The sequence below is a fragment of the Gymnoscopelus braueri genome (genome assembly GCF_963280865.1).
Source record: "Gymnoscopelus braueri genome assembly, chromosome: 15".
Lineage (NCBI taxonomy): Eukaryota > Metazoa > Chordata > Actinopteri > Myctophiformes > Myctophidae > Gymnoscopelus > Gymnoscopelus braueri.
In genome coordinates, this window is record NC_137620.1 from 36863380 (window position 1) to 36880874 (window position 17495).

Here is a 17495-nt window from a genome sequence, read left to right on the forward strand (position 1 = left end):
GCAAGAGAGAGTGAGTGTGTGGGTGGGTTAGGGTTACTTGTGTTATAGTACATACAAAATTCAGTGTGTGTGTGTGTACATATATATTATATGTGTACAGTATGTGAAAATGTCATATCATCATAGATGAGAAAGTCCACATTTGAGTCAATATTTGTCTCCGTTCACACAGAGGTAGAGAGAACGAGAAGAGAAAAACCTTTGACCTTATAGGTGTTGTTGTAGTGGTTACCAAGGCACAGGGGTAAACACTGCCTGGAAGCTTATGTAAACATTTGTGAGATTTCTGATAAAGGGGGAGGAGAGCGGGATGGAATGGCAGATGGAGGGGGGGGGGGGGCAGAGAGAGAGATATAGAGAGAGAGAGAGAAGAGAAGAGGGAGGAGTATGGAATGAGTGATAGATGAAGGGAGAGATGGAAAGATAAAGAGAGAGGGAGGACAAGGGGAGGAGTGTAAATTTGTGGCCAGACTGATTACCCATAAAACTTGATTTGATTAAAATTTCCATTAGGGAAGAACGACAAACAAATAAGTATAAACACAAATAACCACTTAAGCCGTATTCCAAAAATGTCAAAAATAGCATATCTACAAGCTCAAAACGCTTTGCAACACGTTTTCAGCTTGTAGATCTGTTTTTTATTTATTAGGGATGTCTGATTTTCTGATATTGTCCAATTCTTAATTTACGATTCCAATATCAACCATACCGATGTATGCAGGCTTTTTTCACCAAAACTAATGTCAGGTAACATCACATATCCCCTGTCGTAGAATTAACACATTATGCCTAATTTTATCATAACATTTTATTATAAAATTAGGCACAAAGTGTAAATTCCATGACAGAAAACCTGTCAACGAGAGAACGAGACAATTAAGGTCAGAGGTAAACGAGTGCAGCAGAACCAGACAGACAGAATGCTCCTGACTGTATGTCTGTCATCTAACTATCCATCTATCTGTCATCCCTCCATCATTTATCAGGCTGTCTGTCACAGAGTACACCGTCTTAAATGTCTGGTTTTCATAATCCCTAATCCTTTCTCTCTCTCCCTCCCTCCCTCTACCTCTCTTTCCATCCCTCCCTCCCTCCCTCTCTCTGTTTGGTTTCGGTACAACATTTCTTTGTCCAGACACACCTGTTCCGACCTGCCTCAACAAACATCCTCTGTGTGTGTGTGTGTGTGTGTGTGTGTGTGTGTGTGTGTGTGTGTGTGTGTGTGTGTGTGTGTGTGTGTGTGTGTGTGTGTGTGTGTGTGTTCCTAAGAGATTCTCTGTTCCCTGCAGAAAGAAAAACACACACACACACACACACCCAACAGTAACCTGGAGGGACAATCAAAAGCAAACTGTACAAGGTGTGTGTGTTTTCTTTGTGTGTTTTAACCTAATCCAATTCACAATCTCAACTTCCCCCCCCCCCCAGTCTATTCAAAGTTCAAAGAACGTCCTCACTTGAGGTGAAGAGGGGGAACAAGTGTAGGGGTGCAACCGTTAATTGAACTAATGGATTTAATTGATATGAAAAAATAATCAATTTAATGAGAACATTTTGAAATGTAAATTTTTTTCCTTTAAAGATTTTTTTTTTAAATAGCACAAATAGCTTATAATAATAGGTTATGCAGTGGGGGGGGGGCCTAAGTGTCTTGCTCAAGGGCACGTAGACATGAGCAGGCTAGGAGTTGAACCGGTGACCTTCTGATTACCAGACGGCCTCTCTATCCACTAATGATTCTAATACTAATTAGACCTATGTCATCCCACAGGGGAAATTACACTTTTCAGCTTCACCCAGCTGAGTGGGTGGGGGGGGGGGGGGGTTGTTTCAGTGTCTTTCTCAGGGACGCCTCGACACATTACCGGTGCCGGGAATCGAACCTGGGACTATCTGCTTCCAAGGCTCCCTACCCATTCAGCTATGGCGTTTTGTTGTCACTGGGGTGATTTAACCCAAAAAAAATTCGCAACAACTGTACAACACGCAGTGTCGGGAGAGAGACACAGACAGACAGCAAGAGAGAGCGAGAGAGACAGACAGCGATACAGCAAGAGAGACAGACAGACAGTGAGAAAAAGAGAGACAGCAAGAGAGAGAGAGAGAGAGACAGCGATATACATAGAGGAACACGCAGTTTGTTTGACGTGGTTAGACAGTATTTTTAGAACACGCCTCTGGGCAGAGATGTGACTGCTCTGTGCTGAAAGCAAAGACCCGATTACTGCACAAACTCACAAGGAGTCAGCAGCTTTCTGCCTACTTTTAGAACAACGGGTCTCAAAGTGGTGTCCAGGGGGCCCCGGGGGTCCTTGAGGGGGGTTTCCAGAGAGTCCCCAGCAAAATTAGTTAATATAGCATACAAATCTATTGACCCACTTAAAACCTATACATTGACGACCTGAAAATAGCAGATCTACAAGCTCAAAAACATCTTGAATGGGGCCAGTGGTGGAAAAAGTACTACATTTTTTTACTTAAGTAAAAGTATCAATACTGCAATGTACTATACTAATACTTTGTTACAAGTAGAAGTCCTGTATTCAAAATGTACTTGAGTAAAAGTACAAAAGTATTGGTATCAAAAAAATACAAAGGTAAAAGTACTCATTATGCAGAATGTCCCATTTCAAAAGTTTTCAAATGTATAAATTGTATAAAAATCTTTTGAAAATAGCCGAAGTGTATATGGGGCTGAAGTGGTTAATGTATGTTTTGTAATAATAATAAAAATCTACAAAGTAACTAACAGGGTCCCCACACATTTTTAGCAATGAATTTCCAAAACTTTTCCAGAATATTTAGCCCAATTTCCAGGCTTATATAACAATCGTTCAGCGCAATAATGGTGTCTCTTACTCCTATGTACAATGCCCAAAGATAGGCAGTGTAGCAAAAATAAAGCATAGAATATAGAATAGTACAATTTCCTTCAACATTTCGTGCAAAATTAGGGCATAGCTCACTGGAAGACTCATTATGGCATCCGTACTCAAGTACCTACTTAAATACAATTTTGAGTTATTTTTACTTTAGTATTTCCACATTTCAATACTTTTACTTCTCCACTACATCTCAGAGGCAAATATTCCTACTTTTACTCCACTACACAATTATTTGAAAACTTTAGTTAGTTACTTTGCAGATATACAATATTAAATTATAAAACATACATTAACCACTTTAGCCCAATTTTATACATTTGAAAATAGCCGATCTACAAGCTCACAATTTAACAACCATTGTAAAATCCTACCTCTGTACTGTTAACAAATCTGTTAATAAAGTATTTAATCAATAAATAAAAAACAATAAAAAGTGTTTGGGGCGGGACACAGCCGCGAAACCTCGCTCAAATAGAGACCCTGCAAGCGAAAATAGGAGGGGTTGATGACGTCGTTGCACGGTTCGTTGTCGCTCCCGTAGGTCAGGACGGTCTCATTCAAAAACATGTATTTTAATGAGATTTCATCGCCCGCTCGCGTCGTATCGCTGGCAGTGCGGATGGGTGTTACACAGCCCGTTCGGCGAAAAACTACTTATGTTACATATTTCGTTTAATGCTATTTTTAATGTTAATTTTGTATTAAAAAAAATCAATAGCCAAAAACAATGCATAGCCAAATATTTTTCCAGGACCCTTGATAAATTCCAGGACCTTTGATCAATTCCAAAACTTTTCCAGTACTGGATTTTTTTTATTTTTATTTCAAAATATTTCCAGGAATTTCATGACCGTGGGGACCCTGAACTAATGTTTTCAAATAATTGTAGTGGAGTAAAAGTACAATATTTGCCTCTGAGATGTAGTGGAATAGAAGTAAAAGTACTGATAATTGGATATACTCCAGTAAAGTAAAAAATACCTCAAAACTGTACTTAAGTACAGTACTTGAGTAAATGTACTTTACACCACTAAATGGGGGCTACCTGGCACAAAATATTTTCAGATGGCGGTCTGCGGCCAAATACATATTAATTTGGGGATCCTTGACATGAAAAGGTTTGAGAACCACTGCTTTAGAGGGAAAGGTTGTACAAGCGTACTTTGACGCAAAAATGTGTAGGCTAGCAGGTGTTGGATCTCGTCTTTAGCTATTCTGACTTCATTATTGTTCTACTATGTTTCTATGATCAAAATAACACGTGGCCTCTCCGTCTATAACACAGGTACACCTGTCATGGTGCTGATCTGGGATGTGAACATGGTGACTCACACACACACACACATACACACACACACACACACACACACACACAGGACATACCTTTCCAGTGTCGGCAGACCAGACTTTGAGTGTGTTGTCATCAGAACCACTGAGGATGAGGTCACTACTGAACTGAAGACATGTGATCACATGATCATCATGACCTTTTAACACCTGAGAGAGACAAACAGACAGACAGACAGACAGACAGACAGAGAGAGAGACAGAGAGAGAGAGGGACAGAGAGACACACACAGACAGACAAACGGACAGACAGACAGAGGGAGAGAGAGTATATGATATAGATGTTAAATGTTTTGTTAAACAGTATTACACCATGATTTCATCATTGGTTGACTGTACAAATAAACAACCAATCAAGTGGCTTCCATTGATCACACAGCTGTTATCACAGCGACAGAGGTGATTATGGTCCAGGTAGCTGATCAGTGTGTGTGTGTGTGTGTGTACCTTTGGCGTGCGTGTGTCTCCTGTCCTCCAGTTCCTCTCTATGCGATGTTGTCTGATGAAAGCAGACTTCCAAGGACTACTGTTAATACTCCTCCTTCTACGAGCAAACAGACACTCTGGAATACCTACAGACAAAGAGAGAGAGAGAGAGAGAGAGAGAGAGAGAGAGAGAAATAGTAAAATATTAAAATTCTATTTGATGGCTTCATAAAATAATATCTGTTATACATTCACATATCTATATGGCATACCATTGGCGGCCATTTTGTGGTTCCACAAATCGAAAGTTCATTTTTTATTAATTCATTTTTCCCACAGAGATTTCCGAAAATATTTATATTAATAATTTTAAGCCTGGAACCGAGCCATCCAGGCTGATGGCTTGGTTCCAGGCTTAAAGTAATTAATATAAATATTTTCGGAAATCTCTATGGGAAAAATGAATGGGCTTTTGATTTGTGGAACCACAAAATGGCCGCCACTGCTGTGCCTTATGCATACAGTCATTAGAAGCCGACATACAGCTAGCACAGGTTATCTCACGACAGTAGCATACAACCAACACAGGTTATCTTATTACAGTAGCATACAACCAACACAGGTTATCTTATGACAGTAGCATACAGCTAGCACAGGTTATCTTAGGACAGTATCATACAGCTAGCACAGGTTACCTTATGACAGTAGCATACAACCAACACAGGTTATCTTATGACAGTAGCATATAGCTAGCACAGATTATCATATGACATTAGCATACAGCTAGCACAGGTTATCTTATGACAGTAGGCTACTGCCATAAGATAACCTGTGCTAGCTGTATGCTCCTGTCAGTAGCACAGACATATACATTAGTATGACAGTAGCATACAGCTAGCACAGGTCATCTTATGACAGTAGCGTACAGCTAACACATGCTAGCTTCATTAGAATGACATCAGCTGGTGTTAATACTGCATCCTTTGGTACGGCTAATGCCAAATTTATTTTCCACTGCACGACGGTGTAGCTTGCTGAAAATAACCAACCTACAACACGCCGTGAGCTCCTAGGTTGGCTATTTTCAGCATGCGACATCGATGATGTAGGAATTGGGCTTAATGCTTACAGCACTTGGGAATAGGACTTCATTTTGCCTTATCTTCAACAGCTAGCACTGTTGGCATTGCTGAAGAATAGCTAGCTTGCTTCATTGGTATTGGCTGTGGCACAGTGGGCAGCTAGCTTCATTGGTATGCTAGTAATGTAATGCTAACGCTAGCTAGTTTCATTGATATGGCTGCAGTGTTTGCAGTAAATCTCTGTTGGCTGGCACAAAGCCCAGGCGCACGCGCGCACACACACACACACACACACACACACACACACACACACACACACACATACAGAGATATACATGCACATAAATACACACAACACACACACTATGTGGTGCACTGCAGTGGGTGTCTGTAGATGTGTGTGTGTGTGAGAGAGAGTGAGTGAGTCAGTAGCTGTGTATTGTGCATGCATGTGTCTAAGTGTGTGTGTGTGTGTGTGTGTGTGTGTGTGTGTGTGTGTGTGTGTGTGTGTGTGTGTGTGTGTGTGTGTGTGTGTATTTATGTGCATGTGTGTGTGTGTGAGTGAGTGTGAGAGAGAGTGAGTCAGTAGCTATGTATTGTGCATGCATGCGTCTAAGTGTGTGTGTGTGTGTGTGTGTGTGTGTGTGTGTGTGTGTGTGTGTGTGTGTGTGTGTATGTGTATGTGTGTGTGTGTGTGTGTGAGAGTGTGTAAGTGCATGTCTAAGTGCGTGCGTGCGTACGTACCCTCCTCCCTGCATTTCTCCCTCCAGAGCAGATTGTCTTCAGCCAGGATCCTCCAGTACCTGCAGGTCTGAGACGCCTGCAGGAGGTCCTTGGGAGCCAGGAACGTTAGCACGTACAGAGCCAACTACACACACACACACACACACACACAGGGGAGACAGAAGGTATTCTCAGTAAAGTCAGTGATGTACAGTATTTCCGTTGTGGTGCTGATGCTGGAAACACAAATCTCGTAAGGGGGTCCCTGGCACAATCTTTTCAGATGGGGGTCTGCGGGCCAAATACATATTAATTTGGGGGTCCTTGACATGAAAACGTTGGAGAACCACCAGACTAGTAACCTCGCATCACCAGTCTTTCCACCTCGGAGGAAAGCCTGGTCTCTGTTACTAAAGACCCATATGATCCGGTCTAGGCCACGCCTACTGAAAAAGAAAAAAGAAAAAAGAATCCTGTTTCCGGATTGTCGCGATCCGGTTTTGCGGTGCCGCTTTGTTTTGGTTCCCCAATCCCTATTTAAATGGAATAGAATTTCCCCGTGGGATAATACGGATAATACAGACGCTAAATAGTCTGCGGAAAGTACACTCACATTTATATTTAAAAAATAAGCTAAACTACGCCGCATCAAGGATTTTATAGGACGGACCTATTTTGGGGTGAGACGTGTTTCCGGTTTGTCGCGATCCGGTCGCTGATGACGCGGATGACGTAGAGCTCCCGACCGGATCATATACCCGAAAAGGAATGGTGCCCAGGCTACCAGACTAGAGGTCTTCACAGGTCCAAAATTATGGACCTGAACCCTAATGGCACCAGGAAATTACACCACAAACCCAATAACTATAAGTGCTATTAAAAAGAACGTTTGACAAGAAGATCGTCTTGTCATTTATTGTTGACGTCACATTTCTGATCAACTGATGGATCAATCAATCACTTCACACCGATCAATGTCACTTCAACAGCGCTGCCACTGACAACTTTGTTGTCAGCTTGTCACATTACTGCGATGACATAATCAGTAATTATGTCTCTGTTGTTGATATGTAATTTAGAGAGTATGTTATTTAGACAGATGCCAGGTTCATTTGTTGACCTGGCATCCTATAGTTTGTATAGTTTCAATCAGTGGTGGAAAAAGTACTAAAATGTACTTACGGTAGTTACTTTCCACCATTGGTTTCAATGTACGGATTATTTATTTTTGATATTATACTGTTTAGACTGATGATAGGTTATTGGTTTACCCATGATCCTAGATTATTGTTCTCTATGCATTTGATGTAATTACCTCGTGTTTGCCTTGCTAATTGTAAATCGCTCTGGATTAAGAGCGTCTGCTACATGCCTAAATTGTAATTATTGGAAATCAATCAATGACACACATCTTACAAATTCAAACAGCTCATAAACATATACTAAAATACGGGTTGTTAACCACTCTAGACTTAGTAAACTGGACCCGAGTTGTCTCTGTACTTGGACCGCTTTTTTCTGTCTACTCTACACCAAATGTCTTTGCCAAAAATAGCAGATCTACAAGCTCACGTGTTGTGAGCTTGTAGAGCTGCTATTTTTGGCTAATGTTGCCCCAGAATATGGATGCTGGGATTCTAGTGGTTAATATAATATACAAAAACTGTGCATACTTATATACAGTGAGATGTTATCCTTTTCTGGGCGTCCCTTATTTTTCTTAGAAAATAGGGACGTCCGCCCGGGAGTCCCTTATTTGAATTTCAGGTAATTGGCAACCCTAGTGTGTGTGTGTGTGTGTGTGTGTGTGTGTGTGTGTGTGTGTGTGTGTGTGTGTGTGTGTGTGTGTGTGTGTGTGTGTGTGTGTGTGTACCTCTTTAGGCAGTAGTGATATAAAGTCTCTCTGGAACTGAGGTTCGATCACCTGCAACATGTGTTTGACCTGATTGGTCTCACACCTGTCAATCAACTCATCCAGAGCCAATAGCCTCTCAGGACCGCTCCATGCCTATCATGAGAGAGAGAGAGGCAGAGAGAGAGAGAGAGAGAGAGAGAGAGAGAGAGAGAAGATGGACGGATTGAAAGAGAGAACAGTTTAGTCAATATAACTGTGTGTACATGACTGAGAATGATGCATTTACTTGGTATTTTTGTGTGTGTGTGTGTGTGTACCTGAAATGTACGAAGCCAGTCTTGTAGGCCTGTTGGGGGCGGACCTGAAGTGACGCGTCTCCGCTGAGCTGAATGCCCATTGGCTAACCGCAGTTCACCAAATGTAGTGGGCGTGGTCTGAAATGGAACGAGACTAGAGGGACTGAGAGAGAGAGAGAGAGAGAGAGAGAGGTTAGTAAGCACAACATAATTCAGTAATAGCTTGTATGATGCAGCGCCAGTTGTTAAGTTTACACCACTTATTACAATGCATTTATCATAAACACAATTTACAAAAGGCCTGGGAAATTAACTTAAACATTCAACCACAGAACAATAGAGGTACGACCTAACATAAGGACTTGTTGAAGTAACGGAAGCCAAATTAACAGAGCTAATTTGGTGATCAATGACACTTTGTAACGTGTCATTTGCCAAGAAAACTAATCGATCAGCGTGGCAGGTGCAGAGTCTGAACGCGTTTTGTTACACTGAACCACCGGCGAAAGAATAATAATCTACAAGCTTGAGAGCTTATAGAGATGGAGAGCTTGTAGAGATAATGGAGAAATAAGATCATATTAAGAGTGACCGAAGGGACATGATCGATAAGTAAGGATCCAACGAGGGAACAAGATTTAATACCTACAACCGAGCCATCAACTCAGATATACAGTTACTAGCATCTATCTGTTCCTCCACTTTATAGCAGCACCAGCAGTAGTACACCATACATTGAGGACTATTTGAGAATAACCTTCACACGGTGCCAGCTGTACTCTCATACAGTACACTGACTGCATGTGGAGATGGGGAGGTGGAGGCGTACACCACCTGTGCAGTGTATGTATATCAATGTGAGACTGGCATACACAATGAAGAACAGCGTGTTCCCTCGCATGGATATAGCTTCACTAGACTGATGTGAGCTCACTCTTTGTGGGCACTAATAGAGGAACTTTCATTATTGTTACATGATAGCCTTTCATTTTGGGAGCAACAGAAAGCTCCTACTGTCTGAGTCATGGGATTTTGAAGTTGTGTATTGTACCTTTTGATGTTTTAATTCATGTTTTGTTTTGTTGTTTTTTTTGGGGGGGGGGTTGGACTCAATCGTGTCAATAAAATAACTGACTAGATAGGCTATTTTTGACAGGCGACACCATCATGCGACAAAGAATAATTCAGGCATGAAGTCTACACAGTAAAGGGCTGTGCTTACTATGGTTACTTTATTGGTGAGATAGTCGGTAGAACATCAATTGAACACTTATTGGCTCATTTTGGGAAAGTGCCAAATTGATATTGAGCTCATGGCAGATTTTTTTTTTTTATTGGGTTTTTTCGTAACATGATAAACACAGAGTATAAACAACTATAAAATATAAAACAAGAAAAGACAATGACAGATAATTTGGTAAATGTTCCAGATGGCTGAATAATTTAATGCCGTGTTTGTTTTGTTATTAAATATTGAATGTTCCCGTTCATGTTGGAACATCAAAATAAATGTACATGTTGTGGCAATAGTGTACTGTACTGTGTGTGTGTGTGTGTGTGTGTGTGTGTGTGTGTGTGTGTGTGTGTAGGTCTCTGCAGGCGTTTCAGTGTGTTGACCTGCAGGTCAGTCAGCTGTGAGAAAACTTTGACCCCATCAAACCCCCCTACTGGTTATGTGTGCGTGTGCGTGTGCGTGTGCGTGTGTGTGTGTATACCTGAGGTAGCTCTTGTCTTTACAATGTTTCTTCCCATGAGGAAACGGTCGACCGTCTGGTCCATGATCCAACTTCCTTTTCATCTGATGGAGAGAAAGAGATGCAGGAGAGGGTTTAGTAACAATACTATGTTGTATGTTTGTGTTTCCAGTATAACAGTGTGAGAGAGAGTGGATAATGATGGAGAGAGATAACATCAGTGTGAGAGAGAGAGAGTGGAGAACGATAGTCAGAGATAGAGACACATCAGTGTGTGAAACACTGAACATGGGTCTACACACGTTATTTGATCAGGAACACGTCTCACGACATGTTTTCATGGAGGAAGAGAGAAAGAGAGTATTCACATGTGATTGCCTGTGTTACATTCCTTAGATTAGGGAAGCACACACACACAGAGTCGTCGATAGTAATTTCAACCTGGTGTCCCTATTTTTGGCACGTCTTAGGCGCTTTCCTACCCGATGGCTGTAACTTGGCCACGCCCCCTTCTGTGACGCACGCGGAACTGCTTCGCCCCTAGTCACTGTGTCACATTCCAGGAGGACAGCACTGCCCGGCTTTCCTCCACGGTGGAAAATAATGCTCGGTGCTGGCACTGCCTGGGGGGGGGCAATAATTCCTCCCTATTCTGCCCCAGAAATCGGTTCATAACTCGAACAGCGCTGAGTCGTCTCTAGTGGACTTCGCAACGTTCGGTACGGCGACTCGCTTGGCGGTGCCTCTCATTGCTCAAGTCCACTGTTTTCTGCCTAGCTACTGCTGTAGTCTGTTCTCACCAAGTGGGCTGAGTGGTCCGCCTCGCTGGGGGCGACAAAAACTATGATTAAACCTAACCTTAATCCCAATAAAATTATTTGCCACGGGCACACACTGGCCTAGCGGTCCAGGCGCATACCACATAGGCTGGTAATCCAGTCTTACAGCGTGTCGCGGCCTTTGCTGTGTGTCACCCCCCCATCTCTCTGTCAGCCTACTTTCCTCTCAAATAAAGGCAGAAAAAGCCCTACAAAATATCTTTAAAAAAAATTTAATTTTGCCACGCATTTTAGATAAGATAAATAAACAGTGCCAGGAGAGGGATTCGATCCCGAAGGCGCTGGGATTGGAAGTCTAATGCTTAACGTTGCACGCCTCGGAGCCATCTGGTGCGGCAGGGTTTTGGGACTTATTTAAGGCGGTCCGCTCACGTGAGAGGCAGTTCCGTGTGCATCACAGAAGGGGGCGTTGCCAAGTTATAGCGATCGGGTAGGAAAGCGACACTTTCCACAGACACAGAACATTTTCAAAATGAGTGACAATAGGCCATCTACAAGCACAGAGATGTAGATGGGCGATTAATTTTTTCTAAGTATAATCTCTATACCACCAGCTATGGTGATAGATGTTCCAACCAATATGAATGTCCAGAGGTTGAAATTGTGACAGAAAGCACACAGCATGTACAGTACCCATGGAGTTTTCCTCATCTCCTATAGCAACAGAGCATACAGATAGACAGATACTGTAGATAGAGACAATATACAGAGAGAGAGAGAGAGACAGACAGATACACATACACTTAGATCTTTATTGATCCCGTTGGGGATATTCAACACCAGCTGTAATCATTAATCCCTTGTCTGTACAGAGAACCAATGGGTAATGAGGATAAAATGAAGATGACATCTCTCAGCTGACCTCTTTACTTCTCCTTTTTCCCTTTTTGTCGCTCCTTCCTTTATCCCCATCTTCATTATCTCTCTCTCTCTCTCTCTCTCTCACACACACCCTTTCATTTCCCTGCCTCACCTCATACCTACATTCTCTCTCTCTTATTCGTCTCAGTATACATTCTCTCTTTCATTCTCTTGTTCGTCTCATGAATACCTACATTCTCTCTCTCTCTCTCTTTCATCCTCATTCTATACATTCTCTCTCTCTCCTTTCTCCTCATTCTTCTATACATCCTCTCTCAGTGGAATGTAGTAAATGAGGGGAATGTGGAGCTGAGTGTGTTGAACCAAAAATAGAGACTGCAACACGTGCTGCGTTCAGCGCACACACACACACACACACACACACACACACACACACACACACACACACACACACACACACACACACACACACACACACACACACACAGGTAAAGTGATGTACATTGCACACACGCAGCCTCCCTTACACTGTCACTCTTACTGAGAATCGATATGTACTGTGTGTGTGTGTGTGTGTGTGTGTGTGTGTGTGTGTGTGTGTTCACATAATCGCATTCATTTGTAATTTAATCACCTACAGTAGACACTGCAGTACATGGATGGTCTGCTCTGACTGCAGCAGTACCCACCCACTAAACTATGTAGCACATCCATCTCTCCTCTATCCATCTACTGTATCCATCCACCCACCCACCCACCCAAATACCCATCCATCTATCCATTCACCTACCTACCTACCTACCTATACAGGACATCCATTTACCAGTTGTACTTATCTAGCACAAATTGTACGTTTGCTGGGTTGTATCTAGTACAGAATTACTATAGTTCACCAATTCATATTTACTGCTATTTGCACCAACCAAGTACCTGGCTGTTAAATATCCTACCTCAGTAACCCAGGGAAGATGCTATTCCAAATTCTAAATGAACACTTAATAAATAATAACTATAAGGTTAAAATGTTCTATTTTACAAACTTGACATATTTTACACAGCATCATTATTCAGTATATTACTGTTCAGTACGCTGGATTATAAACCTTGGTTAGTGTTATACCTCGTCTTTAATGGTCTTGTTTTGTTTCATTATATATGTTGTACATTGCTAGCACAGTCTGGCAGAGCATGTCACACCTACATTCCACTGCACATACATGCATGAGCATGTGGCAAAATATAATGTTGAATCTATCTACCATACAGTACAAAACATCTATCTATCTATAGATGTCTTTCTGTCGTTTCAGTCACTCAACTTTTTTAGGGACCCTCAAATGTATATGTGCATTGCCGCGGACCCCCATCTGGAAATATTTGGAACCAGCGACCCACATTTGTGTTTATTTTAAAAATATTTAAGATTTTCAAAAAAAAATCCGCTCTCTTTTAGAAAAAATTGCCAATCTACAAGCTTGCGACGCGTTGTGAGCTTGAAGATCGGATATATTCAATATATTCAATGTATAGGATTAAAGTGGTTGAACTGATCTTGATTTTTGCTGGGGACCCCCTGGAACCCCTTCAAGGACTCCTGGGGGTCCCCGGACACCACTTTGAGAACCACAGTGCTCTACAATGAGTAGCCTACATACATTGCAGATAAAATAAATGATGTATTAAGATTAGATGTGGTTGGGACTGGCCCTGGCCCTGGGTCAGTGTGATGTCTCTATTAGATTAATCCACCAGTAAGAGGCCACATCTACATTCATCTGATAAACTGCACTGACCATGACATGTCAACTCATCTATACAGCTCGTTTGCATACGCATGCAAATGCAGAATGTAGGAGTATTTTTTATCAAGGCCAGGTGGACAGAGAGAGAGAGAGAGCAGAGAGCAGAGAAAGGCAGAGAGAAGGAAGAGGAGAGAGGGAGGGAGGGAGAGAGAGAGAGAAGCAGAGAGAAGGAAGAGGAGAGAGAGAGAGAGAGAGAGAGAGAGAGAGAGAGAGAGAGAGAGAGAGAGAGAGAGAGAGAGAGAGACAGAGACAGAGACAGAGACAGAGACAGAGAGAGAGAGAGAAGAAAGAGAGAAGCAGAGAGAAGAGGAGAGAGAGAGAAGCAGAGAGAGAGAGAAGCAGAGAGAGAGAGAAGCAGAGAGAGACAGAAGCAGAGAGAGAAAAGCGGGGAGAGAGAGAAGCAGAGAGAGAGAGAGAGAAGCAGAGAGAGAAGTAGAGAGAGAAGAGGAGAGAGAGAAGCAGAGAGAGAGAGAAGCAGAGAGAGAGAAGCGGGGAGAGAGAGAGAAGCAGAGAGAGAGAAGAAGAGAGAGAAGTAGAGAGAGAAGAAGAGAGAGAAGTAGAGAGAGAAGCGGGGAGAGAGAGAGAAGCAGAGAGAAGAGGAGAGAGAGAAAAGCAGAGAGAGAGAGAAGCAGAGAGAGAAGTAGAGAGAGAGAAGCAGGGAGAGAGAGGGAGATAGGGAAGCAGAGAGAAGGAAGAGGAGAGAGAGGAGAGAGAGGAGCAGAGAGAAGTAAGAGAGAGAGAGGAGCAGAGAGAAGGAATAGGAGAGAGAGAGGAGCAGAGAGAAGGAAGAGGAGAGAGAGAGAAGCAGAGAGAAGGAAGAAGAGAGAGAGAAGCAGAGAGAAGGAAGAAGAGAGAGAGAGAGAGAGAGACAGAGATGTGAAAGAAAAACCTTCAATAAAATAACTGATTTTATTATGTTAAAAAAATATCTGATCTATAAGCTCACAACACGTCACCATTGTACGACAAAATATTAAATAGGGCTTAAGTGGTTAATCAGACTAATCGATCAGAGATTAATAAGAGAGAGAGTCACATTCTGTCCTCTCTCTCCCCGGTTCCGCAGTGGTCCAACTGACAAGCACACGCGCGCACGCACACCGTCATTTCTTCCCACACTCGGAAAACGCCTTGTCATCTCAATACACGCTGACAACACTCACTCTCTCACACACACACACACACACACACACACACACACACACACACACACACACACACACACACACACACACACACACACACACACACACACACACACACACACACACACACACACACACACACACACACACACACACACACACACACACACACACACACACACACACACACACACACACACACACACACACACACACACACAATGACTCACTTTATAGAAGATGAGCTTCAAAGTGCCGTAGAAACCCATGGTTGGTTCCGATAAGATACAAAAGAAATCCCACACGAAAAGGTCCGTTGGAAATGTGTGTAATAAAACACTGGGTTATTTATCCATTTAAAAATGAATATTTTCTAATGTCCCATCGTATTCAAAAGATGATAGAATCCACAGAAACAGCGCTCTGTCATCCGTTGCTGCGTCAATCTGTCTGTCATTCTATATGTCTAATGAAAGAGTGGAGAATCCGCGCTGACTTCTTCATAAATACAGTCCAAATGCAAGCTCTCTCTCTCTCTCTCTGATAGAATGAGAATCCTCGCTGTCCTCTTCGACAAGTGCAGTGCAAATGAACCCTCCTCTCTCTCTCTCTCTCTCTCTCTCACACACACACTCTCTCTCGCTCTCTCTCTCCCTCTCCGAGGAACACGCTAGGACATGTCTCTCTTCCTAGTGCGTGCGTGCGTGCGCGCGGGTGAGTGTGTGTGTGTGTCTGTGTAAGCAGGCTGGGCTGGTAGTATTAGTTCTCTACCATAGAATGGAATGGAATGAGAGAGAGGAATGTGGAGAGAGGAAAAAAGAGGGGTGGAGCCGGCCGGTACATGCAGTGAGAACGTGTGTGTGTGTGTGTGTGTGTGTGTGTGTGTTTATGTACATAGGGTTTACTGCCAACAGGTTTGAAAACACAACAAATGTAATCATGTACAATTATCTCATTCAACAAATGATCCCAAGGACTTCATTCACAAATCCCTGTTTATCACATCAAGGTAGAGCGCAAACACACACTCGCAAAACCAGTAGGGGGGTTGATGGGGTCAAAGTTTTCTCACAGCTGACTGACCTGCAGGTCAACAAACTGAAACGCCTACACACCCCACCCCCCCCCAAACACACACACACACACACACACACACACACACACACACACACACACACACACACACACACACACACACACACACACACACACACACACACACACACACACACACACACACACACACACACACACACACACACACACACACACACACACAAACCAGTGTTAGTAGAAGAGGATCTGTCTCAACCAAGCCCTGGAGTGAGAAAACATTCTCTCTCTCAGATCCCCCCCCCCCCCACACACACACACACCAGTAGAAAAGACAGAGATTAAATGGGGTTCATTTCCGTGCCACCTTTAAGCTGGAAGCAGAGATAAGAAGCAGATAAGAGCTGAATCAAAGAGCTTTGATATATCGACCGGGCAGCCAATCCCATTCATCGCCAATAGTACGACTTCCTGTCTCCTAAGTGGACATGACTCCAGTTTGCTGTCAGATATCACCCAACGTCCTGTGATCACGTGTTGCCGTATCTCATGAGTGTTGCTGACATAGCCCAGTAGGACTCTCAACAAAGTATATTTCCTTCCCCTTGATTTGTCCGACTGAAAAATACAATTTTCAGTGTCAGAAGAGAACATATTATGTGGCTTGTGGATAAGGATAAGGATAATTCCTTTTAACAGGTCGTTCATGAAAGTCCTTGCGGTCTTGTTTCCAATGAGAACCTGTGAGCAATTGTGAAGAAGAATGGGTCCAATATTTACTTCAGTGACGATGGGGTAAAAATAATGATCTGTGGTTATGGTCACTCACGTCTTCACTGGAATTAAGAAACTAATGTTCCTACTTCTTGTCCCCTAAAACCAGTGGTTCCTAAACTCCCAAATTATTTTGGGGGGTCCCCAGAAAGATGATTAGCTTAATGTGCAACATTATTGTTTTCTCACTCAACAGTAAATAAACCAACATACAGTAATAAGTGTATACACACACAGGGTGTCTGCACATTTCTAAAGTTACAATTCAAGGACTTTTAAAGACCTTTTTAATACCAAATTGGCCAATTTGTCAAATATTACGTAAGAAAGAGGCAAACATTGTGAAAATAGCTGATCTACAAGCTCACAACGCCTCGCAGTGCGAGGCGTTGTGAGCTTGTAGTTCGGCTATTTTCACAAAACGTATCTGTCAAACTAAATGTAATGCCCACAATTCCAAGTGCTTGTCAGGGTTAGGCCCGTCACAATTATTACATAATCGTCTAATCGCAATTATTTTATATAATCGCAATTATTTTTGCATAATCGTCATAATCAATTCCATGTTAAAAAAATGTCATATCTTTTTTTTAATGTCAAAAATAGTGGAAATAGCAGATCTATAAGCTCAAAACGCGTCGCATCGAATGCTTATTTTTAAGTATAAAGTAATTAAATATGTGTTATTTGTCATATCTGCCCTGTGCAACTTTTGTTTCCGAAAGCTAAAAGCCAAACAGTAATCAAAT

At 42.4% G+C, this 17495-nt stretch overlaps 1 protein-coding gene across 3 annotated transcripts in view; it reads right to left on the reverse strand.

Annotated features, from left to right (window-relative positions):
- LOC308102426 (F-box/WD repeat-containing protein 7-like) overlaps positions 1 to 17495 on the reverse strand; it is a 42622-nt gene that overhangs the window by 8778 nt on the left and 16349 nt on the right. For 2 of the 3 annotated variants that reach the window (XR_013934652.1, XM_080452138.1), the window contains exons 2-7: positions 10333 to 10415; positions 8639 to 8780; positions 8340 to 8474; positions 6488 to 6611; positions 4683 to 4807; positions 4272 to 4385 (exon numbers count right to left, since the gene is read on the reverse strand). Coding sequence is in view for 2 of the 3 variants with exons in the window: in XM_080452138.1 (XP_080308264.1) it covers positions 4272 to 4385; positions 4683 to 4807; positions 6488 to 6611; positions 8340 to 8474; positions 8639 to 8780; positions 10333 to 10415 (723 nt within the window). In the remaining variant the exon portion in view is untranslated. Of the gene's footprint in view, positions 1 to 4271; positions 4386 to 4682; positions 4808 to 6487; positions 6612 to 8339; positions 8475 to 8638; positions 8781 to 10332; positions 10416 to 15149; positions 15533 to 17495 lie in introns of those variants that run through there. The other variant, XM_080452139.1, reaches the window with a different exon arrangement.